Source organism: Dendrobates tinctorius, unplaced genomic scaffold (genome assembly GCF_039654945.1).
Source record: "Dendrobates tinctorius isolate UK_male_01 unplaced genomic scaffold, ASM3965494v1 ptg000164l, whole genome shotgun sequence".
Lineage (NCBI taxonomy): Eukaryota > Metazoa > Chordata > Amphibia > Anura > Dendrobatidae > Dendrobates > Dendrobates tinctorius.
In genome coordinates this window covers 1,580,552-1,603,941 of record NW_027361831.1, presented here as the reverse complement: position 1 = coordinate 1,603,941, position 23,390 = coordinate 1,580,552, and the positions used below count along the sequence as shown (strand labels likewise).

The 23,390-nt window shown below is 46.5% G+C and overlaps 1 protein-coding gene across 1 annotated transcript in view; it reads left to right on the top strand.

Moving 5' to 3' along the window:
* The window catches only part of LOC141052906 (oocyte zinc finger protein XlCOF7.1-like), a 160,646-nt gene that overhangs the window by 73,057 nt on the left and 64,199 nt on the right, over positions 1–23,390 (top strand). The window contains exon 6 of the mRNA XM_073550226.1: positions 20,286–20,292. Within this exon, the coding sequence (XP_073406327.1) occupies positions 20,286–20,292 (7 nt within the window). The remainder of the gene's footprint in view (positions 1–20,285; positions 20,293–23,390) is intronic.

The window sequence follows — 23,390 nt, the reverse complement described above, 5'->3', positions numbered from 1 at the left end:
TTGGGCAGTTTTAGATTTCCCCTTTTCTTGCTTTAGTCTTATTTAGTCCTCCGACTGTGACGAGGCATCTAGAATCATCATAGGTATGCTCCACGGCTGCCGTTAGTTGTGTGGTTAGGATCAGGGGTCTGCAATCCGCGTAGTTACCAACCTCTCTGGTTTTCTGTGACTTGGCTTGGTCTTGTTTTCCTCCTCGGTGACCCATTCATAACAGAATCACCAGCCATACCGCAGATTCTAGGGTACTCAAAAGCAGGAAAAAATTGTTTAAAAAAAAAAGTGTCAGAATATTTTTTTTTATATATGTATTTTTTCCTCTATTTCTCTGGGGCCGTAGGAGGATTTTTTCTCTAATGGAGATTAAGCAATTGTCTGATCGTGTGGAGCAGCTCACTGCTGAAGTGCGGGGAATTTCCGCCTGTCTCGCTCAGTCACATGCTGTTGAACCAAAGATCCCTACTCCTGATGTGTTTTTTCTGGGGATGGGTCTAAGGGTCTAATATTTTGAATTTTAAGAATAATTATAAATTATTTCTTGCCTTGAAGCCTAACTCATCGGGAAGCTCTGTGCAGCAGGTTAAAATTGTCATCTCCTTGCTGCGCGGCGATACTCAGGATTGGGCTTTTTCTCTGACACCTGAAAATCCTATTCTGACTAATGTGGATGCATTTTTTCAAGCCTTGGGGTTGTTGTATGATGAACCTAATGCTATTGGTCAAGCTGAGAGGACCCTATTGGCATTGAACCAGGGTCAGGATTCTGCAGAGTTATACTGTCAAAAATTTTGAAAGTGGGCGGTCCTACATGGAATGATGGTGCATTGGCAGCTCTCTTTCGGAAGGGTTTATCAGAGACCGTAAAAGATATGATGGTGGGATTTCCTGTTCCCTCTGGTCTTGACGATTCTATGTCATTAGCCATTCAAGTTGATCGGCGTTTACGTGAACGTAAAACTACACGAGAGGCGTTGCCACCTTTTGAACAAACCTCTGAACCTATGCAATGTGATAGGGTTTTGTCTAGGGCACAACGTCAGGAGTTTAGAAGGTGTAATAAGCTGTGTTTTTTCTGTGGAGACGCCTCTCATACTATTTCTGTCTGCCCTAAGCGAGAGAAACGATTTGCACACACATTTGCTGTGGGCAGTGTACAACCTAAGTTTCTTTTGGCAATTACTCTGATCTGCTCCTTATTCACATTTTCCGCTAAGGCTTTTGTAGATTCAGGAGCAGCTTTGAATCTGATGGATTTGGACTTTGCTAAACGTTGTGGTTTTCCCATGATACCTCTGCGGACGCCTATCCCTTTGAGGGTGGTATTGATGCTACTCCTTTGGCGGAGAACAAACCTCAGTTTTGGACCCAGGTGATAATGCGAGTTGCCCCAGACCACCAAGAAAATTGTAAATTTTTGGTGCTGCACAATTTGCATGATACTATTGTTCTGGGTTTTCCCTGGTTGCAAACTCATAATCCAGTTTTGGATTGGAAATCTGTGTCTGTGGTGAGTTGGGGTTGTCAGTGTGTTCTTAGGGACACTCCTGTTTTCTCCACCTTTCCTCAGTCTCATGATATTCCTGATTATTTGGCTGATTTTTCTGATGTATTTAGTGAGAGTAAGTCTGAGTCTTTGCCTCCTCATAGGAGTTATGACTGTGCAATTGAGTTGATGCCTGGGTGTAAATTTCCCAAGGGTCGGCTTTTCAAATTATCAGTACCCGAACATGATGCTATGCGATCCTATATTAAGGAGTCGTTGGAGTAGGGTCATATTAGACCATCCTCTTCACCCTTAGGTGCTGGGGTTTTTTGTGGCCAAGAAAGATGGTTCATTAAGACCTTGTATTGACTATCGTTCCCTTAACAAGATGACGGTTAAATATCAGTACCCGTTACCCTGATGTCTGATTTATTCTCCAGAGTTAAAAGTGCCTGCTGGTTTACTAAGCTTGACCTCAGGGGGGCATATAATCTTATCCGCATTAAGCAGGGGGATGAATGGAAGACGGTGTTTAATACTCCGGAGGGACATTTTGAGTACCTGGTGATGCCTTTTGGGCTCACTAATGCCCCTTCTGTCTTCCAATCCTTTATGAATGATATTTTCCGGGACTTTGTGGATAAGTTTTTGATCACCTATCTGGATGATATTTTGATCTTTTCCAGTGATTGGGATTCTCATTTGGAACATGTCCGGACTGTGTTCCGGATTTTGAGGGAGAATTCCCTGTTTGTTAAGGGATCGAAATGCCTCTTTGGTGTACAGAGGATTTCATTTTTGGGATTTATTTTGTCTCCATCGACTATTGAAATGGACCCGGCCAAGGTACAGGCAGTTTATGATTGGGTTCAGCCCACTTCTTTGAAGGCTCTCCAGAAGTTTTTGGGTTTTGCTAATTTCTATCGTGAATTTATAGGTAATTTTTCTGGTATTGTCAAACCACTGACTGATCTGACCAAGAAGGGCGCTGATGTGCTGAATTGGTCTCCAGAGCCTGACTCGGCATTTCAGGAGCTTAAGCGGAGATTCACTTCTGCTCCTGTTTTACGACAACCTGATGTCTCACTTACATTTCAGGTGGAGGTAGATGCTTCTGAAATTGGTGCGGGAGCTGTTTTGTCCCAAAAAGATCCTGTGACTTCTCAAATGAATCCCTGTGCCTTCTTTTCTCGAAAGTTCTCCCCATCTGAACACAACTATGACGTGGGGAATCGGGATTGTTGGCCATGAAATGGGCATTTGAAGAGTGGAGACATTGGCTGGAGGGAGCTAGACATCAAGTATTGTTCCTCACCGACCTCAACAATTTGATTTATCTGGAGTCGGCCAAACGCTTGAATCCTAGACAGGCTAGGTGAGCCTTGTTTTTCACGCGTTTTAATTTTGTGGCCTCTTTTCTTCCTGGCACTAAGAATGTTAAGGCAGATGCCCTTTCTAGGAGTTTCTTTGCTGATTCTCTTATTATGACTGAGCCTACTACCATCCTATGTGAGGGGGTAGTTCTTTCTGCCATTTTGCCCGATTTGAGATGTGCCCTGGAGGAATTTCAGGAGGATAAACCTGAGCGTTGTCCTATGGGAAAATTGTATGTTCCTGACCAGTGGCGGAAGAGAGTAATGTCTGAAGTTCATTGCTCCGTATTGGCTGGTCATCCAGGTATTTTTGGTACCAGAGATTTGGTGAGTCGGTCTTTGTGGTGGCCTGCCTTATCTCGTGATGTCAGGAATTTTGTGCAGTCCTGTGGGACTTGTTCTCGGTCTAAACCCTGTTCTCGTTCTAGTGGGTTGTTGATGCCCCTGCCGGTGCCCAAGAGACCATGGATCCATATCTCAATGGATTTTATTTCTGAGCTTCCTGTCTCTCAGAGAATGACTGTTATCTGGGTGATTTTGTGATAGATTTTCTAAGATGGTCCATATTGTACCACTCCCAAAGTTGCCATCTTCCTCAGAGTTGGTGCCCTTGTTTTTACAACAGGTGGTTCGGTTGCATGGGATTCTTGAGAACATTGTGTCGGACAGAGGAGTCCGGTTTGTTTCCAGATTCTGGAAAGCCTTTTGTTCCAATCTGGGAATTCAGTTACCTTTCTCCTGTGCGTTTCATCCTCAGACCAATGGGAAGACTGAGAGAACAAACCAGACTTTGGAGTCCTATTTGAGATGTTTTATATCTGCTGATCAGGATGACTGGGTCTCATTTTTGCCCTTGGCCGAATTCGCGCTAAACAATAGAGCTAATTCTGACAGTTTGATGCCGCCCTTTTTCTGGAACTTTGGGTTTCAGACTCGATTTTCTTCAGGGCAAGTAGAATCTTCAGCCTGCCCAGGTGTGGACACTGTGGTAGAGAGAATGCAGCGGATTTGGGACCAAGTGGTGGATAAGTTGTCACTCTCTCAGGAAAAGGGCCAGTGGTTTTCCAACCAGCATAGGACCATTGGTCCCCGGTTTAAAGTGGGGGAAATGGTTTGGTTCTCGTCAAAGAATATCTCTATGAAGGTTGCGTCTCCAAAGTTCAAGCCAAGATTTATTGGACCTTATAAGATCTTGGTGACTCTTAATCCTGTTTCGTTTCGATTGGCTCTTCCAGTTACGTTTAAGATCCAAAACATATTTCACAAATCTCTGTTGAAGAGGTTGGTTGAGTCACTAGTTCCTGTGGCGGCGCCTCCTGATCCTGTATTGGTTGAAGGCAATGTGGAATATGAGGTAGAGAAAATATTGGATTCTCGTTTGGCTGTCATGATCTCAGTGCGGGTTTGACTCGCACACGTGGGGTTAATGTCTGGAACCAGTGCTGATGACTGGCATTTCTGGGGTTAAAGGTTGTGATCCCAGTGCAGGCTTACCTGCACACCTGGGGCTATGATTGTGGCCTCTCCCTGGTTCTGGGAGAGGCTTCTTATAGCCTCAGGACGCTCCCATCCCTGTCAGTTATACTCTTGCCCTTGGCATAGTGTGGTGACCCCTGAGTGTGTTTTTGCTGTGTTCTGGTTGCTTGATAATCTGTGTATGACTCGGTCTGTTCTCTGGATATTGCTTTGGATTCTGCTTGGTACCTTCTATGTCTGTTTGGTTTTGACTGCTGCTTGGCCCTGACTATCCGCTCTGTCTCATCCTTGGTATGTTACAGCTATCTCTGTGTATGAACCCCGTTTTGCCTGACTCTGAGTAATTCTGTATTGTGTCTTTCCATCTCACTAAGCAGGATGCTAAGCCCTGCTCCCTTGCAGTCACATGACCGTAGGTCCCGTGTCTGCTTGCTAAACTTCAGCATCCACAGGTCCTGTGCATCGGTACTTTCTGGCTGTACCTGACCCCGGTACCCCTACAGTGCAGGTGAGTACCTGCTTAGCGGAGGCTGCATGCCGGCGCTGACAGGATTCTGACACTCAGGACACACGCACTGGCTCAGTGAGCAAGTACAGTGTGGTGTTCCTGACATTGGCTACACGGAAACTCCAGTAATTGGTCAAATGGAAGGGTTATGGCCAGGAGGATAATTCTTGGGTCTCTGCCTCTGACATTCATGCCAATAGATTGGTTCGTGCTTTTCACCGGGCCCATCCTGACCGGCCTGGTGGCATGGATGAGGATTCGGTGACCCCTCCTCAAGGGGGGGAGTACTGTTGTGAACTCATTTTCTGGTCTGCCTCTGGTTTCTGGTGAGGGAGCTGGTTGTGCTGACAGAGGAGTTGTGAGTTCTCTTTCCGGGCTCCCTCTGGTGGTGGCAGGGGGTAGTGAAGCTGATCTAATTAACAGAGACCTGCCACCTGATAATGAGGAAGAGGATTGGACATCTGGAGTCTCAGACTGGATTTACGACAGCCGACTCCCTATTCCCATGCTGGTGATTTTTTCCTGCCTCCTGAGGTCTTAGTTTCCAGCTCGGTTCCTGCCTTCTCAAGCTAAGTTGTCTTTGCAAATGTTCACATTTGATTTGGTTTGGTCTATTCAGTTTTTTGTGTGGTCAACTAGCCCTGGCTGGGGCTGTGCTGAATTTCCACTCTTATATCACTGTATGTGCCAGTTTGCTTTTTGTCCCTTATTAGATTGGCCTCTTTTTGCTCTGTTCTAGGAATATGCCAGAGTGCTGATATAGTGGGAGAAGTCTAGGGACTTCATGGTATTTTTTGCTATCAGAAGTGTTGGACATTTTTGCAGGGTTTTTTGGCTTGATTGCAGACAGTATCTTTCCTTTCCTGTCCTTTCTAGCTAGTGTGGGCCCCATCATTTGCTCAGCCTATTTTCCTACCTGTGTTCGTGTTTTCATCTTGTCTCACCGTCAGTACATGTGTGGGGGCTGTCTATTCCTTTGGGGTCTTCTCTGGGGCAGTTTTAGATTTCCCCTTTTCTTGCTTTAGGCTTATTTAGTCCTCCGGCTGTGACGAGGCGTCTAGAATCATCGTAGGTATGCTCCACGGCTGCTATTAGTTGTGTGGTTAGGATCAGGGGTCTGCAATCTGCGTAGTTACCAACCTCTCTGGTTTTCTGTGACTTGGCTTGGTCTTGTTTTCCTCCTCGGTGACCCATTCATAACACTAGCCCTAGCCCTAATGGGAAAATGGAAATAAATACATTTTTTTAAATTTTATTATTTTTCCTTAACTAAGGGGGTGATAAAGGGGGGTTTGACTTACTATTTGTGGCGGGATTTTACGTTTGGCGGCTGTTGGTAAAAGACCCTTTTTATTGTAAAAATAGTTTTTGCATCACCACATTTTGAGAGCTATAATTTTTCCATATTTTGACCCACAGAGTCATGTGAGGTCTTATTTTTTGCGGGACGAGTTGATGTTTTTATTGGTACCTTTTTTGGGCATGTTACATTTTTTGATAGCTTTTTATTCCGATTTTTGGGACGCAGAATGAACAAAAACCAGCATTTCATGAATTTCTTCGGGGGGGCGCGTTTACACCGTTCCGTGTGTGGCAAAATTGATAAAACAGTTTTATTCTTAGGGTCAGTACGATTACAGCGATACCTCATTTATATTTTTTTTATGTTTTGGCGCTGTTATACAATAAAAACAATTTTATATAAAAAATAATTATTTTTGCATCGCTTTGTTCTGCGAACTATAACTTTTTTATTTTTTCACTGATGATGCTGTATAGTGGCTCATTTTTTGCAGAACAAGATGACGTTTTCAGTGGTACCATGATTATTTATATTCGCCTTTTTGATCGCGTGTTATTGCACTTTTTGATCGGTAGTATGATAAAGCATTGTTTTTTGCCTTGTTTTTTTGAAGGGGTTCACTAAATGGGTTAACTAGTGGAACAGTTTTATAGGGCGGGTCGCTAAGGATGCGGCAATACTAGATATGTATACTTTTATTGTTTTTTCTTTTTTTATTTACAAATAAAAGAATTCGGAATTTTTAAAAGATTATTTTTACACTTGTTTTTATTTAACTTTATTATATTGTCCCAGTGTGGGACGCTACTATAAAGTGTCAGATCTCTGATCTGACACTTTGCAGTGCACTGTCAGATCAGCTCTCAGCAGGCACTGAGAAAGCCACCTCTCTGCAGGACCCGAAGGCCCCCGTGGCCATATTGGGTCTGAGGGCCTGCAGGGAGGAGGCCCTCGGAGCAACGCAAGCACATTGCGTTGCTCCGAAGGTCTCAGGGAAGCACGCAGGGAGCCCCCTCCGTGTGTGATTCTTCCCTATGCCCCCAGTACACTAAGATCATGTTTGATCACAGTGTGCCAGGGGTTAATGCGCTGGGCGCGGCTGTGATCAGCTGCGCTCCCCCCGTGAGCGCAGCTGATCACGGTGACGTACTATTCCGTCCACGGCCATACGGGCCCGTGTACCATGGACGGGATTGTACGTCCAATGTCAGAAAGGGGTTAATAAGCTTCTTTTGGCTATCAGACAAATGAAGTGGAACATTGAAGTTAATGTTTTCTTCCCTTTTTGCTTTGTGGCTCCATCTCCCTTCCAGTAATGGAAAAAGAACTGTATCCGGTGCAATGATATATTCCCAATGCCCGTATTTTCCATCATCTGCTTTGACTTTCCAGAATTCTTGTAATTTAGGGCATCCCCAGAGTCCGTGTAGTAATTCTGACTCTCTAAGTTTACATTTTGGACAATCTACCAGGCGATCGCTCATTGTTCTAGATCAGTGTTCCCCAGCTCCAGTCCTCAAGAGCCACTGCAATAAGGTGCAGGAGATGAGTTTGTCACCATGGAACAGACGGACCAACAGTTAAGGGGAGGTTTATTTACAGGGGATAACACTGACAAAATAACAGTGCAAATATGAATATTGTGAGAACGAGTTATGAAAGCAAACAAAAAGGCATCAACAGTATTAAACATTGAAGGGTCACTCTTCTCCCACGTTGGTGCCGAATCACCAGCAGCGCTTGTTGTCTGAAGTACTCTGTATCCTGTGTCTTTATCATTGTTCAGCCGAGATATGCAGTCTTTGTGCACAGTCTCTCAGTCTCTGACTGAATGGGAGATCTCTCTCTCCCGTTCTGTGTCAGCGTCCTCCTGTCTCCTGTCTGGGCTGCCCTGAGGAAATCCCGTGCACTTTTCCCGCTCTCAGTTCACCTCTCTTCCTGTTCCCGGCTGCTATTCTGTCCCCCGCGGAACCTGCTGTCCTGCTCAATGATTCCAGGCACGGAGCAGAGGAGGCAACCCTCTCCCGGCTTTTCCTGCACTTCACCCCCTTACATTCCCCCTCTCTTTGAGCTCGCCATTCCAAGGGAGAAAGTTTCTGGAGCTTCTGTTGGCAAATTTCCAGCCCTTGTACAATTTGCCACCAGATGAATTCATCCTGGTTGTAGCGTATTGGGGGTACACCAGCTGTTGAACGTTCAGAGCGTCTTAGATCAGTAGAAGCTGTGGAGTCAGTCACTGGAGGAGTGGAAGTCGAGGCCCCCTCTGATACTTCTGTAGTTTCAGGCACCAGCCCAGTTTCCGGGTTCCTCGAGAGGGTTTGAGAGTCTCCCTCTTCTTCGTCATCAGCAGTGATCATTGGTTCAGCTGCCGGAGGCACTGGGGCAGATGGTACCACTTGAGGGTCCCAAGACAAGCAGGGATGCAGCATATTCTGATATAGTGTACTGGTGGGAAACTCTTCACCTGTTTCAGGTTGAAACTAATAGACGGGACCCTTGCCACCGAGCCATCACTTCACCCTATAAGGCCTGTTCTCCCACCGGTACTTCAACTTGTTGTGGGGGCGCTTTTCACTTACGAAGACTCGATCCCCAGGTCGTAGGGCTGTCCCTTCTTGGGGAGTGACCTGAGAGTGTTCCAATTCACTGAGTCGGTTTTGCACCAGCCGTTAAATGGTCCACAGCCGACGACGATGTTCTCAAACCCAGGAGTACACCCCCATCCACGGGTAGTCCTCCTCAGGCTCCAGCACCAATTCTGTCAGTCCCTTCCCGAGCCGGCTGAATAACAGTGAATAGGGCATGAATCCTGTGGTACTGTGTTTACGGTTGTTGCACGCCCACACCAATTCGAGGACAGACTCAGTCCAGCGCACTTTCTGGTCTTCTTCCAGTGTCCTCAGCATCTGAATCAGGGTGCGGTTAAATCTTTCACAAGCCCCATTCCCCTGTGGATGGTAAGGGGTGGTCCGGGACTTATCGATTTTGTACAGTTGATGCAACTCTTCCATCACCTTCCCAAGGAAGCAGGCTCCTTGTTCAGAATGGATGCGCTTGGGACACCCGTACACCTGGATGAAGTGCCTACAGATTGCATACGCCGCAGACTTGGCAGTCTGGTCCCGAGTGGGCGTCACTCCCGCAAATTTAGAAAAGTGGTCGACCAGGCAATGCTCGTAGCCCTGATGCACTGGTCCAATCATCAAGTAATCTATGGCCAGTAGTTCCATGGGGCCAGAGGATCTCACCGTCTCTGTGGGAGCTCGTTGCTCCGGTGGCTTGACTAGTTCACAATTCTGGCACTGTTGACATACTCTCTCCATGGTGTTCCTCAAGTGGGGATGGTAAAATAAACGTTGCAGCCACTGGAACATTTTTTCTGTCCCAAAATGTCCTTTCTCATGCGCTTCCTTAGCCACCTGTTCTACCAAGGACGAGGGGATGATCGTCTGCCAAACGAGATTTAGTTCAGATTGTAGGTAGACCTTCTTGTACAGGATACCATCCCGCAACTGCAGCCTCTCCCACTGACGCAGCATCCGTAACCTCTCAGGAGACATAGATATCCTCTCGCTCTGACTAGGAACCTGTCCGTATATGAGCCACCGTCTCAGCTAGGCTATCTCCCGGTCCTCCTGCTGCATTTGGATCCACTCATCACGCGGTTACTCCAAAAACTCTCCTGTGTCTTTTCCTGAACTGTTTCCCGTTTTGCTGCCATCGTCCTGGAAGTCGCTCCAAACTCTGGGACCTCTACAGCCTCCAACTCTTCGTCCTGACTGGGCGTTGGTTTACGGTAGTCACTCGAGAAAGGGCATCAGCATGAATATTCTCCACTCCCCTCTTTTATAGATCTTGTACTGAAACTTTGCCATTCGTGCTACCCAACGTTGCTCTAGGGCCCCTAGCTTTGCTGTCTCGAGGTGAGCCAACGGATTGTTATCCGTATGTACGTGAATTTCCGTGCCGGCCAGATACTCTGCAAACTTCTCAGTCATTGCCCACACCAGCGCCAACAACTCCAGCTTGAAAGAGCTGTAATTATCCGGATTTCATTCCGAGTCATGTAAGGAATGGCTGGCGTATGCTATGACGTGCTCCTTCCCATCCTGCATCTGCGAAAGCATTGCCCCGAGTCCCTGTAGACTTCCATCGGTATGTAAGATAAACGGCTGTGTGAAGTCAGCATAGGCCAACACAGGGGCCTCCGTCAAGGCTTTCTTCAAGGCTTGAAATGCTTTCTCCTGGTGTTCTCCCCATTGTATGTTCCTGTTCTTCGCACAAGAGGGTACTCTTTTCAACAATTCCAGGAGGGGATTTGCGATGTGGGTAATCTTTTACAAAGCACTGGAAGTACCCTGTGAGTCCCAGGAATGCTCGCACATCCTTCACGGTTTTTGGAGTGGGCCACTCCTGCACTGCAGCGATTTTCTCCTGGGAGGGCCTTACTCCTTGTGCAGAGACAACATGCCCCAGATAGTCAATCTGGGTCCGGAAGAGGTGGCACTTCTGGGGTTTCACTTTCAACCCGTACTTTGTAGCCCACTCAGGACTTGCTTCAGTCTTTGTAGATGTTCATCAATTGTGGGAGCAAAGATGATATTGTCCAGATAAATCAGAGTGGCTTCAAAGTTCAAGTCTCACAGACATCTCTCCATGAGGCGTTGAAACATTCCCGGGGCGTTGGCTAGCCCGAAGAGCATGCGGTCGAACAGACGGACCAACAGTTAAGGGGAGGTTTATTTACAGGGGATAACACTGATAAAATAACAGTGCAAATAAGAATATTGTGAGAACGAGTTAAAGCAGACAAAAAGGCATTAACCGTATTAAACAGTATTATGAGAAGTTTTCCTATGAAGGAACTTATCAGTCTGAAGGGGTCTTGATTGAAGGGTCACTCCTCCCACGTTGGCACCGAATCCCCAGCAGCGCTTGTCGTCTGAAGTACTCTGTATCCTGTGTCTTTAACAATGTTCAGCCGAGATATGAGGGGTTACTGCAGGAGTCAGAGGGATATGAGGCAAATGAGATCCCCTCTGCTCAGTCCTTCTCTCCAACTCTGCAGCGATGCTCTCTCACCGGAATCAGGGGCTCTGCACTTTCACAAAGATTACCGGAACTTCGTACATGGGACAGTCTCTCTAAACAGGTCACAGCCCTGTCACAGGGTGCAGTCTCTTTTCAGGGGACAGTCTTATCACAGAGCACAGTCTCTTTGCAGGGATGAGAGCGCAACTTTCCTGACACTGCAGTACCCGGCTTCACGTAATCACGGTCTGCAGTCTTTGTGCGCGGTCTCTCTGTCTCTGACTGATGACTGGGAGATCTCTCTCCCGGTCTGTGCCAGCGTCCTCCCCTGTCTCCTGTCTGGGCTGCCCTGAGGAAACCCCGCACACTTTTCCTGCTCTCAGCTCACCTCCCTTCCTGTTCCCAGCTGCTTTTCTGTCCCCTGAGAAACCTGCTGTCCAGCTCAATGGTTCTGGGCATGGAGCAGAGGAGGCAACCCTCTCTCGGCTCTTCCTGCACTTCACCCCCTTAAACCACCAACAGGTCATGTTTTCAGGATTTCATTAGTATTGCCCAGGTGATGGAATTATTGCCTGTGCAGGTACTGCAATTATCACCTGAGCCATACTATGGAAATCTTCAAAACATGAGCCGTTGGTGGCTCTTGAGGACTGGAGTTTGGGAACACTGTTCTAGATGCCGGTATGTTGAAGGCCAGTATAACTCTATGCATAATCCTAAATTGTGTGTCTCTCCAAACTTCAATCAAAATATTTTTCCATACTGCCTGCCAACCTGCTAGTATTTCTTCCCCAATTTCCTCACCATCTGTTTAGCCCAGGATCTAAACGTTTGCTCTATGTCCATTTCCTCAAGGATGTCTTTTTATCCTCTGTATATTGTGGATATATTGTGTGTTCCTGCTTGGTCAAATAATAGATTATCCACTGCATTCCTTCAGGTTCTTCCCTCACATTTATCAAATGTGTCATAATTGTTCCTTTTAGTTGACCAAATTGTAGGAATTGCTGTTCACTTAGCTTGAATTTAGATATTATCTCTTCCCTACTCAGCCACCTATTTTCTTCATCTTGCAGTAGAGTAGCAATTTTGTGGATCTCTTTTCACCCTCCATTCCTGAAATAGTTTTTTCTCTTCTATTTGTTGTAACGCTGGATTTCTCCAGTTCCTTCCATGTGGCTATTGTGTCTCGGTACACTATTGAATTTTTAATTTTTTTTTGGCATTAGGCTTTGTGGCGTGTGTAATAAGGCCCACGGATATGCATACAATTTTTTCAGGACCGTACCTCAAAACCCATTACTTTAGTGTCTTTAAACCAATCTACTATGTGACGAGAAATACACGCTAGATTATATCCTCTTAGGGTATGTGCACACGGTACAGATTCTGCTGCGGATCCGCAGCGTTTCTACAGCTGCGGGTCCGCAGCAGATTTAGGTGCGTTGTACAGTACCATTGTTTGCAATGGTAAACTGGAAAACGCTGTGCACATGCTGCGGATTTTTCCGCGCGGTTTTGCTGCGGTTTACAATCCGCAGCATGTCAATTCTTTTGTCCAGAAACGCTGCGGTTTCACACCTCATCCATTATGAGGTGCAAAACCGCCGGACTTTAGTCCTGCGGATTTATCTGCGGTTTTCACTACAAAATCCGCAGAGGCAAAAAACTCTGTGTGCACATAGCCTTATGTCTGGCATGTTTACCCCTCTTTTCCTTGGATACCATCAGTTTACTCAGTTTTATAAGAAGTCTTTGACCTGGGTCGCCCTCCCAGGGCTGCGGGGTACTCGGTACCGAGCAGGTGTCAGGGGGATGTGTCACAGCAGTGGTGACCCGGTCCGTGGCCCTGGGTGCCCAAGTAATGGTGGTTAATGTATTGGTTTATATGAATAGTTCGTGACGCCACCTGTGGTGTTTGGCAAATGAGATGTTAAGCCGACGCTGCATGCAGATCCTCTGGGGCTGGTGGTGTGTAGCAGCTGCAGCCTAGATGGTGTAGCTCCCCACAGGTGAAGCTGTAGCCCCAGGGCAGTGTAGATGTGAAATTAGAGGAGAGGCATAAGCGGTGTGGATGCTGGTACCCAGATGTAGCGGTGCTGAGTGTGTTAGCGCACAAATGAATGGAGGACACCAGGGCTTGCAGTTCCAAAGCTTTACTCACAGTCCGTAGTACACACAGGTGCCTGCCTCCGTGCCGTGTCCTCCGGGTCAGAGACTCAGTCAAACTCCAGGCAAGATAGGACTCTCTCTTCCACCACTCCGCCAACATGTACCTTTCTGAACGTCTCCTCTATAGTGCCTTAAAGTGTGAAGATCTCCTAGTACTGAGTTACACTGGAGTTCCTCCTGACTAATATTCCCAAGAACCCTCCTTGTACGGCAGACAGCTGTAGCCTGCTTCAGGGACTCCCTTCTCCTGAGTCCCAGCTCTCTATTCAGTTGCTGTTGTGCTCCAAGTCTTAGATGGGAGTAGTGCATTTACAGCCGACTACTCCACTGGTGTCTGCTGCAGAACCATAAGTGTCCATACAACCTCGGGGACCGGGCCCTGGCCTTGCGCTTAGAACCTATAGGCAGGGTTCTCTCCTAACCCACTTCCTCTCTGTTCTCTTTTCTCCTTCGTTCCGTACTTGTCTTTCTTTCTTATGGAATCTTAGGGTTTCAGTTCTATGTCTTTCTCCTTCTCTTCCTTTCCTCATGCCAGCTGGCTCAGATCACTGAGGCAGCTGCAGCACTCCTTCCTCCATCCCTTCTTCCAGGGATCCTCACTCCTGTCTGAGTGACTTCTTTCCTCTCTGACCTTTTGTCAGACTGACCTCAGACTGTCCTGTCATCCTAAACATCCCCACTCTTTTATGTATCTTAACTCCACCCACCTCCCAGCACGTCCAGTGTTCCAAGCAGGGAACCACCAAAGGTGCTCTGCTACCCTCTGAGCATGGAGCCGCAATGTGGTAGTGCTGAACTACCCTGTTGTGGGGGTTGCGAGTGTTGGAGTGTGGTCAGGAGTTCCCACCTTACCTGGATGGTGGGGCACTGCACCTTAGGAGAAGGTGCAGTACCTCTGTGGCGACAGCCTCAGGGGCGCCACAGACCTTTTCAGATAAATTTCCTAAAAGCTGAATATATTTTTCCCATTTTGCAGCATGTGAACATTGCCTTATAGACACCAAAAAGCCAGATGTCATATAGTGATGCTATATAAAGATGAGAAAGTTCTGACTGCTGTGCCTTGCTATATGCATATACTGTATGTTAATAGTATAAGATACAATAAAATATATAAAAATACACACTTATACATACATAGCACACACAAAGTATAATAAACACACACACTCTTCCAAACAAATGCTCAGTAGATACACATTACATACAGCACATGTATGCAGGACAATAAGCGTCCATATAAACACATACAAATCTCACAGACAGCACACGTCAAATGCACATGTGGCACCCATGAGGGTTCAGTCACCAAAGAGGTACTACACCTCACCCAGAGGTGTGGTACCCCACTCTCAGGTAATGAGGGAGTGGGTCGCCCTTCCAGGGCTGTGGGGTACTCGGTACCGGGCCGGTGTCAGGGGGATGTGTTGCGGTGGCGGTGACCCGGTCCATGGCCCTGGGCGCCCAAGTACTGGTGGTTAATGTATTGGTTGTGGTGTTCGGCAAGTGAGTTGTAAGCCGACGCTGCATGCAGATCCACTGGGACTGATGGTATGGTGCAGCAAAGATGTAAAAGCTCCCCACAGGTGAAGCTAAAGTCCCAGGGCAGTGTAGATGCCGTTGGCATGGGGATGTAGCAGTGCCGACAGGGTAGGAAGCAGACAAGACATAACGGGGTGCAATTTCTGTACCTTTACTTGATAACTGCAGTCCAGAGTCCTGATTACAGATGGTAACGGAACAGGCTAGCCTGGAAGCAATTCAGGGATTCTCTCTCAACAGACGGGCTGTGCAGTCTCCTTTCCTGGCACTTAGTTAAGGGATCTCCAGTGCTGAGCTAGTATGAAGTTCCTCCTGTCAGATGTTCTCAAGAACCTTACTTGCACGGCAGACAGCTGTAGCCTTTCTCTGGGACTCCTGTTCTCAGTCCTGGCTCTCTATCCAAGCTGCTGTTGTGCCCTCAAGTCTTAGATGGGGGAGCAGTGCATTTACAGTCTCCTACTCCTCTGGTGTCTGTGGCAGGACCGTTAGTATCTGTACTACCGTGGAGACCAGGCTCCAGTTCTTGCGCTCTCACGCTGAGGGAGCTCGCCTTCTGCAGCTCAACCTCCAGCTTCTCTCTCCACGTCTGCTCACTTCACCCACCGCAGACTAACTGACCTCCCCTCCTTCTGGGCCCTCAGAGAGCACTTCTCCCCTTAATCCTGGTTCAGACTTCCCCCTGCTGGCCTGGAGTGGAACTGTGTTGCATGTATGGATTGACTGCGAGAGAGACCCATCATTGCCTCCAAGCCTGGCATTACCCTCCCTTGGAGGAAGGCAAAGCCAGTGTGGCGACCATACTCCTGGGGGCGCTACAGGAGCATTCCACAGAACTCCAAAACCTGCATCCCAGCACATATCACACAGCAGGGTTCCGTCCCTTCTCACTGGCAGCCCTGCTGGGTAGGAAAAGGTGTTGGGAGGTGGGTGGGGTGTAACAGGAGGAGAGCGGGAAGAACAGTGCAGAGTGAGGCAGAACATGAGGTGAAAGTAACAGACGTGTGCTGAAGCAGCTCCCTTAGGAGGAGCTACAGAAGGAAAGAGACAGAAAGAAGCTCCCAGAGGGGAGTAGAAGGGGTCTCGGGGGCACAGGGAGTGCGGATGCCACCCGTGGGGCCCTATCCAGTACTGGAGAGACCAGGTCGCAGTGGGGTACCGGCACCTTAGCCTAGTGGAGAGATCATCAGACTCAACTAGCGAGCTGGAGGCAGAGGCACCTGTAGGTGTCTTGGCATGAGCCACAGTTATCTTTGTCGGAAAGGCAGCCATAGAGGAGCGAGGGAACGCAGAGAGTATGTTATCTAACAAGGTCCGCGGCTGCTGGCCTGGGACACTGACTGTGAGGTGTTGGGGTAGGAGAGGCCAGAAAGCAACACAGTGACACGGCCTGGAAAAGCACACACTGAGAGGAGTCCTGAAAAGGTGTATCCCAAACTACCTGGGAGTTTGCTGGACCCCTCACCTGGAGGACACGGCACCAATCGGGCATCTGTGCTACAGCCAGAACTGTGAGTAAAGCTTTGGAACTGCACCCAGCTGTGTCCTCTAATTATTCCTGCATCACCCGTCCAACTCTGCTACATCTATCATCACTAAACACCCACTCTACATCTACCAACATTACCATCTTCTAAATCTGCCCTGGGACAAAGCTCTGACTGTGGAGAGCTATACCAACTCTGCTGCATCACCACCAGTCCCAGAGAATCTGCACTGCAGCGCTGGTCACCTCTGACCAGAAACCACAGGTGGAGAACTTTATTACAAACTCTTTAATCCCTTGTAATTATCCCCTTTTATTGGATGCCTAGGCCCACGGACCGGGTCACTGCCGCTGAGACACATCCCTTTAAGAACCGGCCCGGTACAGAGTATTCCCACTGCCCTGGAGGGTGATCCACACGCTTTATGTTGGAGGAAATGAAGATGATCCACACTCTGAACTGCAGCTTCTCCTGCTCACAGCAGCACAGTCCCAGCAGACACCTCCCTGCCCCCTCTTCTGCTGGGACTTCTGACAGGACAGGAGTCACTTCTACCATCACCAGGAACACACACACAGTTGGACATAGGAGAACTTATCTGGCAGCTCAGCTTGGTAGGTGCAGGGTCACTGGCTCTCCGTCCCACTTAGATAACACTGGTCGATGAGCGCTTCTATCACTCTGATTGGGAAGGTTCAGTTACCAGGATTCTTGTCCTTTTTTGAACTCCCCTTTTTCAATGCCAGGCCCTCACCAAAAGTTCTGACGTTTCCCAGAGTACAAGGCCTGTGGTGACATCACGATCACTTGACAGGTCACACGACACCACCATGACTCCTGGAATATGTCTCAAAAATGACCGTAAACAGTTTGTCCTTGGCTGGAATTGAAAATTCTAAGAAAAAGGAGACATTGTGCAGCAAGACACTCAACGAGTGAAAGTCAACCATTGTTCAATCTTAGGAAAAAGAATACTTATGGAGACACAGATGATAACCAAAGAAAAATTAATATTTTGTGAAAAACAGATGATTTTTTTTAGTACCCCTCACCTCCAATATCAAGTCCACCGAAATCTGTGTTTCCAAATACTCTCCACTCCCTGCTGAGCCCCTCTGTGTGCCAAAACTGCATTTACCACACACATGCTTGGCATTACTGTAGTGAGAAACCCCACTTAAAGGAAGCCTGAAAGCTGATGCATGCTGCCTGAACTACTAGTAGCATATATCAGTGCTCATTGTAAATTTGTGAAGAGCACAAGGCACCAATTTCAAATTTGCCAGTCTTTGTGTTCTCTGGCAAATGCCAATCACCCTGCACGGTGTTGGACTCTAAGCACAACACCCACTTGTGAACATCAGGCCCTCATGCCACCCTCATAGAGCCTGTTTCTGACAGTTTGATCAGACACATGGATGTTAGTGGCCTGCTGGAGGTCATTTTGCAGGGCTCTGGCACTGTTCCTCCTTGCACAAAGGAGGAGGTAGCGGTCACGCTGCTGGGTTGTTGCCCTTCTACGGCCCCCTCCACTTCTCCAGGTGTACTGGCCTATCTCCTGGTATCTGCTCCATGCTCTGGACACTGTGCTGACAGACACAGCTACCCTTCTTGCCACAGCTCGCATTGAAGTGCCATCTTGACCTCAGCAACTTCTGTGGGATATACAGTAGACACTTCCTCATGCTACTGTACTTCTAGGGATAAGAGCATCCTTCTTCTCTGCTCGCTTTCTCAAACTGAACATGGACAAAACAGAATTCATCATCTTTCCCCATCTTACTCTACCCCTCCACCAGACCTATCCATCAATGTCAACGGCTGCTCTCTTTCCCCAGTCCCGCATGCCCAGTGCCTTGGGGTGATCCTCGACTCTGCGCTCTCTTTCAAACCACATATCCAAGCCCTCGCCTCCTCCTGCTGCCTCAAACTCAAAAATATTTCCCGGATCCGCTCATTCCTCAACCACGAAACCAGAAAAACACTAGTGCACGCTCTTATCATCTCCCGCCTCGACTACTGCAACCTCCTACTCTCTGGCCTCCCCTCTAGCACTCTAGCACCGCTCCAGTCCATCCTACACTCTGCTGCCCGACTAATCCACCTGCCTCCCCACAATTCCCTAGCCTCTCCCCTATGCCAGGCCCTTCACTGGCTTCCTATTGCCCAGAGGATCCAATTCAAAACCCTAACCATGACATACAAAGCCATCCACAACCTGTCTCCTCCATACATCTGTGACATGGTCTCTAGGTACCTACCCGGACGCAACCTTCGATCGTCCCAAGATCTCCTTCTCTACTCCCCCCTTATCTCTTCTTCCCACAACCGCATACAAGACTTCTCCCGTGCTTCCCCCATACTCTGGAACTCCCTACCGCAACACATCAGACTCTCACCATCAACGGAAACCTTCAAGAAGAACCTGAAGACCCACCTGTTCCGACAAGCCTGCAATGATCCTCGGTCTACTGAACCACCGCACGACCTGCTCTACCCTCTCCTACTGTATCCTCACCCATCCCTGTAGACTGTGAGCCCTCGCGGGCAGGGTCCCCTCTCCTTATGTACTTGTGTGTCCCTTGTCTTACACTTGTTTATTACTCTTGTATATATTACACTTGTCTATATTTCCCCTTTTCACATGTAAAGCGCCATGGAATAAATGGCGCTATATAAATGCATAATAATAATAATAATAATAAGAGCAATGACAAAATGCAAAGTGACCAAACCAACAGCCAAAAAGATGATGACAACAGAGAAATGGTCTGTGATCACACCCTGCAGAACCACTCCTTTATAGGGGTTGGCTTGCGAATTTCCTATCATTTCTACCTGTTGTCTGGTCCATTTGCACAGCAGCAGGAGAAATTGATTCACAATCTATGTTGCTTCATAACTGGACAGGTTGATTTCACTGAAGTGTGATTGACTTGGAGTTAGATTGTGTTGTTTAAGTGTTCTCTTTTATTTTTTTGAGCAGTGTATATACTGCATTACTATGGTATTTTAGAATACATTTAAAGCAAAATCTCGCTTCTCCCATGAAGCTAAACCTGTAAGTGAGCTTCACAGGAGGACTAACATTGCAGTTAGAAGATATTCAGCAGCACACAGTCACTGGCACAATTTAAATAATGAAACTACAGCTATCGGAGCTAGCTCCAGTTTCAGACAGATATTTTCTATGTAATATAGATGGCATCTGCCTGACCTAACACAATAAAAGATTATACCCCATGGAACACTGCAAACATTTATTTGACCCATTATTCTATCCATAATTGGACCATGTTTTATTCAGGCTCCGGCGGTGAGCCCACGCCTTTTCCAGCACGTCAGCTGTTTTGAACAGCTGACATATTCCGCTAACAGCCGTGGGAGTAATCGCGATCCTCCGGCGGCTGTTAACTCGTTAAATGCTGCTGGCAAATGCTGACAGGACCATTTAACATGCATTTCTGGCTATTGTGTCAGATATCCGCCCATCAGTGACCCCTGTCACATGATCGCGGCTCACCGATGGGTTGGCATGACAACCAGAGGTCTCCTTGAGACCTCTATGATTGTCAGTGCCAGATTTCTATGAGCGCCACCCGGTGGTCTGTGCTCGTACAGTTAGGTCCATATACATTTGGACAGAGACAACATTTTTCTAATTTTGGTTCTAGACATTACCACAATGAATTTTAAACAAAACAATTCAGATGCAGTTGAAGTTCTGACTTTCAGCTTTCATTTGAGGGTATCCACATTAAAATTGGATGAAGGGTTTAGGAGTTTCAGCTCCTTAACATGTGCCACCCTGTTTTTAAAGGGACCAAAAGTAATTGGACAACTGACTCCAAGGCTATTTCATGGACAGGTGTGGGCAATCCCTTCGTTATGTCATTCTCAATTAAGCAGATAAAAGGCCTGGAGTTGATTTGAGGTGTGGTGTTTGCATTTGGAAGGTTTTGCCGAGATCACGAAAAATGGAGACGCTATGGGTATAGGAAAATGCCACTTTTTTTAAACAAAGTTTGAAATTTTTTTTCACCGCTTAGATAAAAAAGAACCTAGACATGTTTGATGTCCGTGAAATCGTAATGACCTTGAGAATCATAATGGCAGGTCAGTTTTATCATTTAGTGAACCTAGTAAAAAAGCAAAACTGAAAACAACTGTGGGATTGCACTTTTTTGCAATTTCACCGCACTTTGAATTTTTTTTCCCATTTAACAGAACACAATATGTTAAAAACAATGGTGTCGTTCAAAAGTACAACTTATTCCGCAAAAAACAGGTCCTAATATGGCCATATTGACCGAAAAAAAACAGTTATGGCTCTGGGAAGAAGGGTAGCAAAAAACGAAAATGCAAAACCAAAAATACCTCCGGTCATGAAGGGGTGGTGGTGGTGATGTAGTCAGTGACGAATCTGGCCCAATATGTTTATAAAACCATAGTGAAAAATGAAGATGTCGTCCTCATGTCATGTGTAATGAATATCTCCTGCAGTATTGCTAATGCCGATTCCAGTGTTTGTAATTGAGATGAGAATTAGCGTTATGGAAGATGAGTCTATGAGAAACGTATTCAGGTAAAGACTCCGAGTAAGAAACTGCTTGGTGTGTGTGTGACTTAAAATATATAGGTTTTCTTTGGTTAGGTCCCATGTCAGTCTCTGTATTTCCTGGTGAGTCTTGGCAAACCTGTAACCCTTTCTTCTAATCAGTTGCTTTATGAAAAGATCAGAGTGATGACCTGTATCATTGCATGTGTCAAGTTCCTTAAGGTACACAACAAATCCCACATGTCACATAGTAGGAAAAAGAAGAGATCCCACAATATAATATAATAAACAAGGTATATACTTTTTTGAAAAAATCACTAAAACCAGCGTGAAATAGCAGAAAGATTGCCATGAAGAGGACACATCGCAAAGGCCTTTATCAGGACTATATATGCACGCAGCATGGCATGTAAACATGCAATAAACATATGGTTACATGAAAAAGATATATATGTAAAGTATGCAGTGCTATTAAAGTAAATGCCTAAATACGAGCTCTATAATAGAGTAATCCCCAGACACAATGGCTGTAGCAAACACCATAAAAAAGCCCATACTGCAAAGAGAGATATACCATACCATTGTTAATGAAGTCCTAATAATGCCCAGTAACTCGGCTCCATAGTAGCCATCTAATGAAACCGGTATATAATAAACCGGGTAAGGGTAAAGGAGCAGAGTAAATAAATATATCTACCTGTGGCAGAGCGGTGTCCCCACACCCCAACGCGCGTTTTGCCGCCTGCTTCTTCTGGGGGTGTGTCAATCGGCGGGGTTACCATGTTTTTAAATCGCAAATGGCCAATCATAGAGAGACGGCATTGGTAAGGGGCGGGGTCTATCGGTATAGTCGGCGTCATGCGCACCCGCCCCTCACCCCGCATCTGCTTCCTGCCGGCGCTCAATGACGCGGCAGCCACAAGGGCTGCGCGTCAGTGTGTGAGCGTCATTGGAAACCTCGGAGTGAAAGAGGATGCGCATGCGCACCACCGATTACCTCGGCACAAGGAGAATGAAGCCACAAACGGAACCGCTCATATACCTATCGTGAAAAACATAAACCTGGGATATAGATAAATGAAAAAAGGGAGTAGGGGAACCTCCAAATCAGTATGGTATATCTCTAGTGAGCAGATGGAACACAGAAAAAACCACTAGATGAATACGTTCCTATCTATATATTGAATTACACTCAAAGAGAAAAGAACATACAACAAAAAAAGTGACAAAAGGGTAATGTGAAAATTCTTCATATTAATATAAAAACATCAAGTGACATGAATAATAAATATGGTAAATCACCATCAATTCACAATCATAAGTGTATGTAGAAGACAAATGGAATAGTAGTGCTTATCCTTAAAAATATAAGGACTATAAAAGGACCCACCAGGGCCATAAAAAAGAGGGGAATGGGTTATTCTCCAAGTAAGGAGCTCCAAAGTGACAGTGCTACGCTCAAGTAACAAGACTATACTCTTGAATTACAACTAATGTGAAGGATACATGACAATAAAAAACATGGAACATTGGACATATGCACCAACAATGGTACGAGAGACAAATACAAGATGAGGCAATATATACGATAACGATTAAGGCTTCTTCATTCAACTCCATGCTTGCATCCAAAGGCGACCCCGACGTAATAATCACAGGAAAACTCTCTAGAAGGCCTAAATAAAACTAAGAAGAAATAATTAAAATCAGATCAAGAAAAACACTAAAAACAAAAACCCGCCATAAAAAGGAAATACCTCTACAAAAAGGAAGAAAAACCCATACTCTCATTCAAACCCATAGGACTAAGGGTACCTAAGCGGTAAACCCACCTGCATTCCAATTGGGCTAGAGCATTCCTTAAGTTTCCTCCTCTAAAGCCCAAATCCCATTGATCAATCGCCTTCAGACTTAACTCCGGAGGATTACAATCATGATATACCTTAAAATGTCTTGGTATGCTTTTTAAAGAAGTGATATCCTCTACCGTGGCCGCTTTTTCAATATCGAGAACATGTTCTCGTACTCGCAGTTTAAACTCTCTTGTGGTGAGCCCCACATATACTTTCCCGCAAGGGCATTCCACATGGTATATTACCCCCTTGGATGTACATGTAAGGCTGGTTTCACATTTGCGTTTTTTAGCGCTGGAAAAAAACGCTAACCTGCGCATGCGTTTTTTCCCCTATATTTAACATGGGTGCGCATACCTGCGCGCTTGTAAGCGCATGTATGCGATTTTCATGCGCTGCGTTTTTTTGGGGTGTGCGATTGGATTTTCCAGACGCATCATGTTGCATTTTTTGGCCCTGCAAAAAAGCGCATGCGCACATATGCGCACGTTTTGCGCTAAAAATGGCCATTATAGCCTATGGATGCGCATATGTGCGCACTGGCATGCTCATGTAAGCGTTTTTTTGCATATGCGTTTTTTTTTTTTTAACCATGGAATTTAGGAGTTTG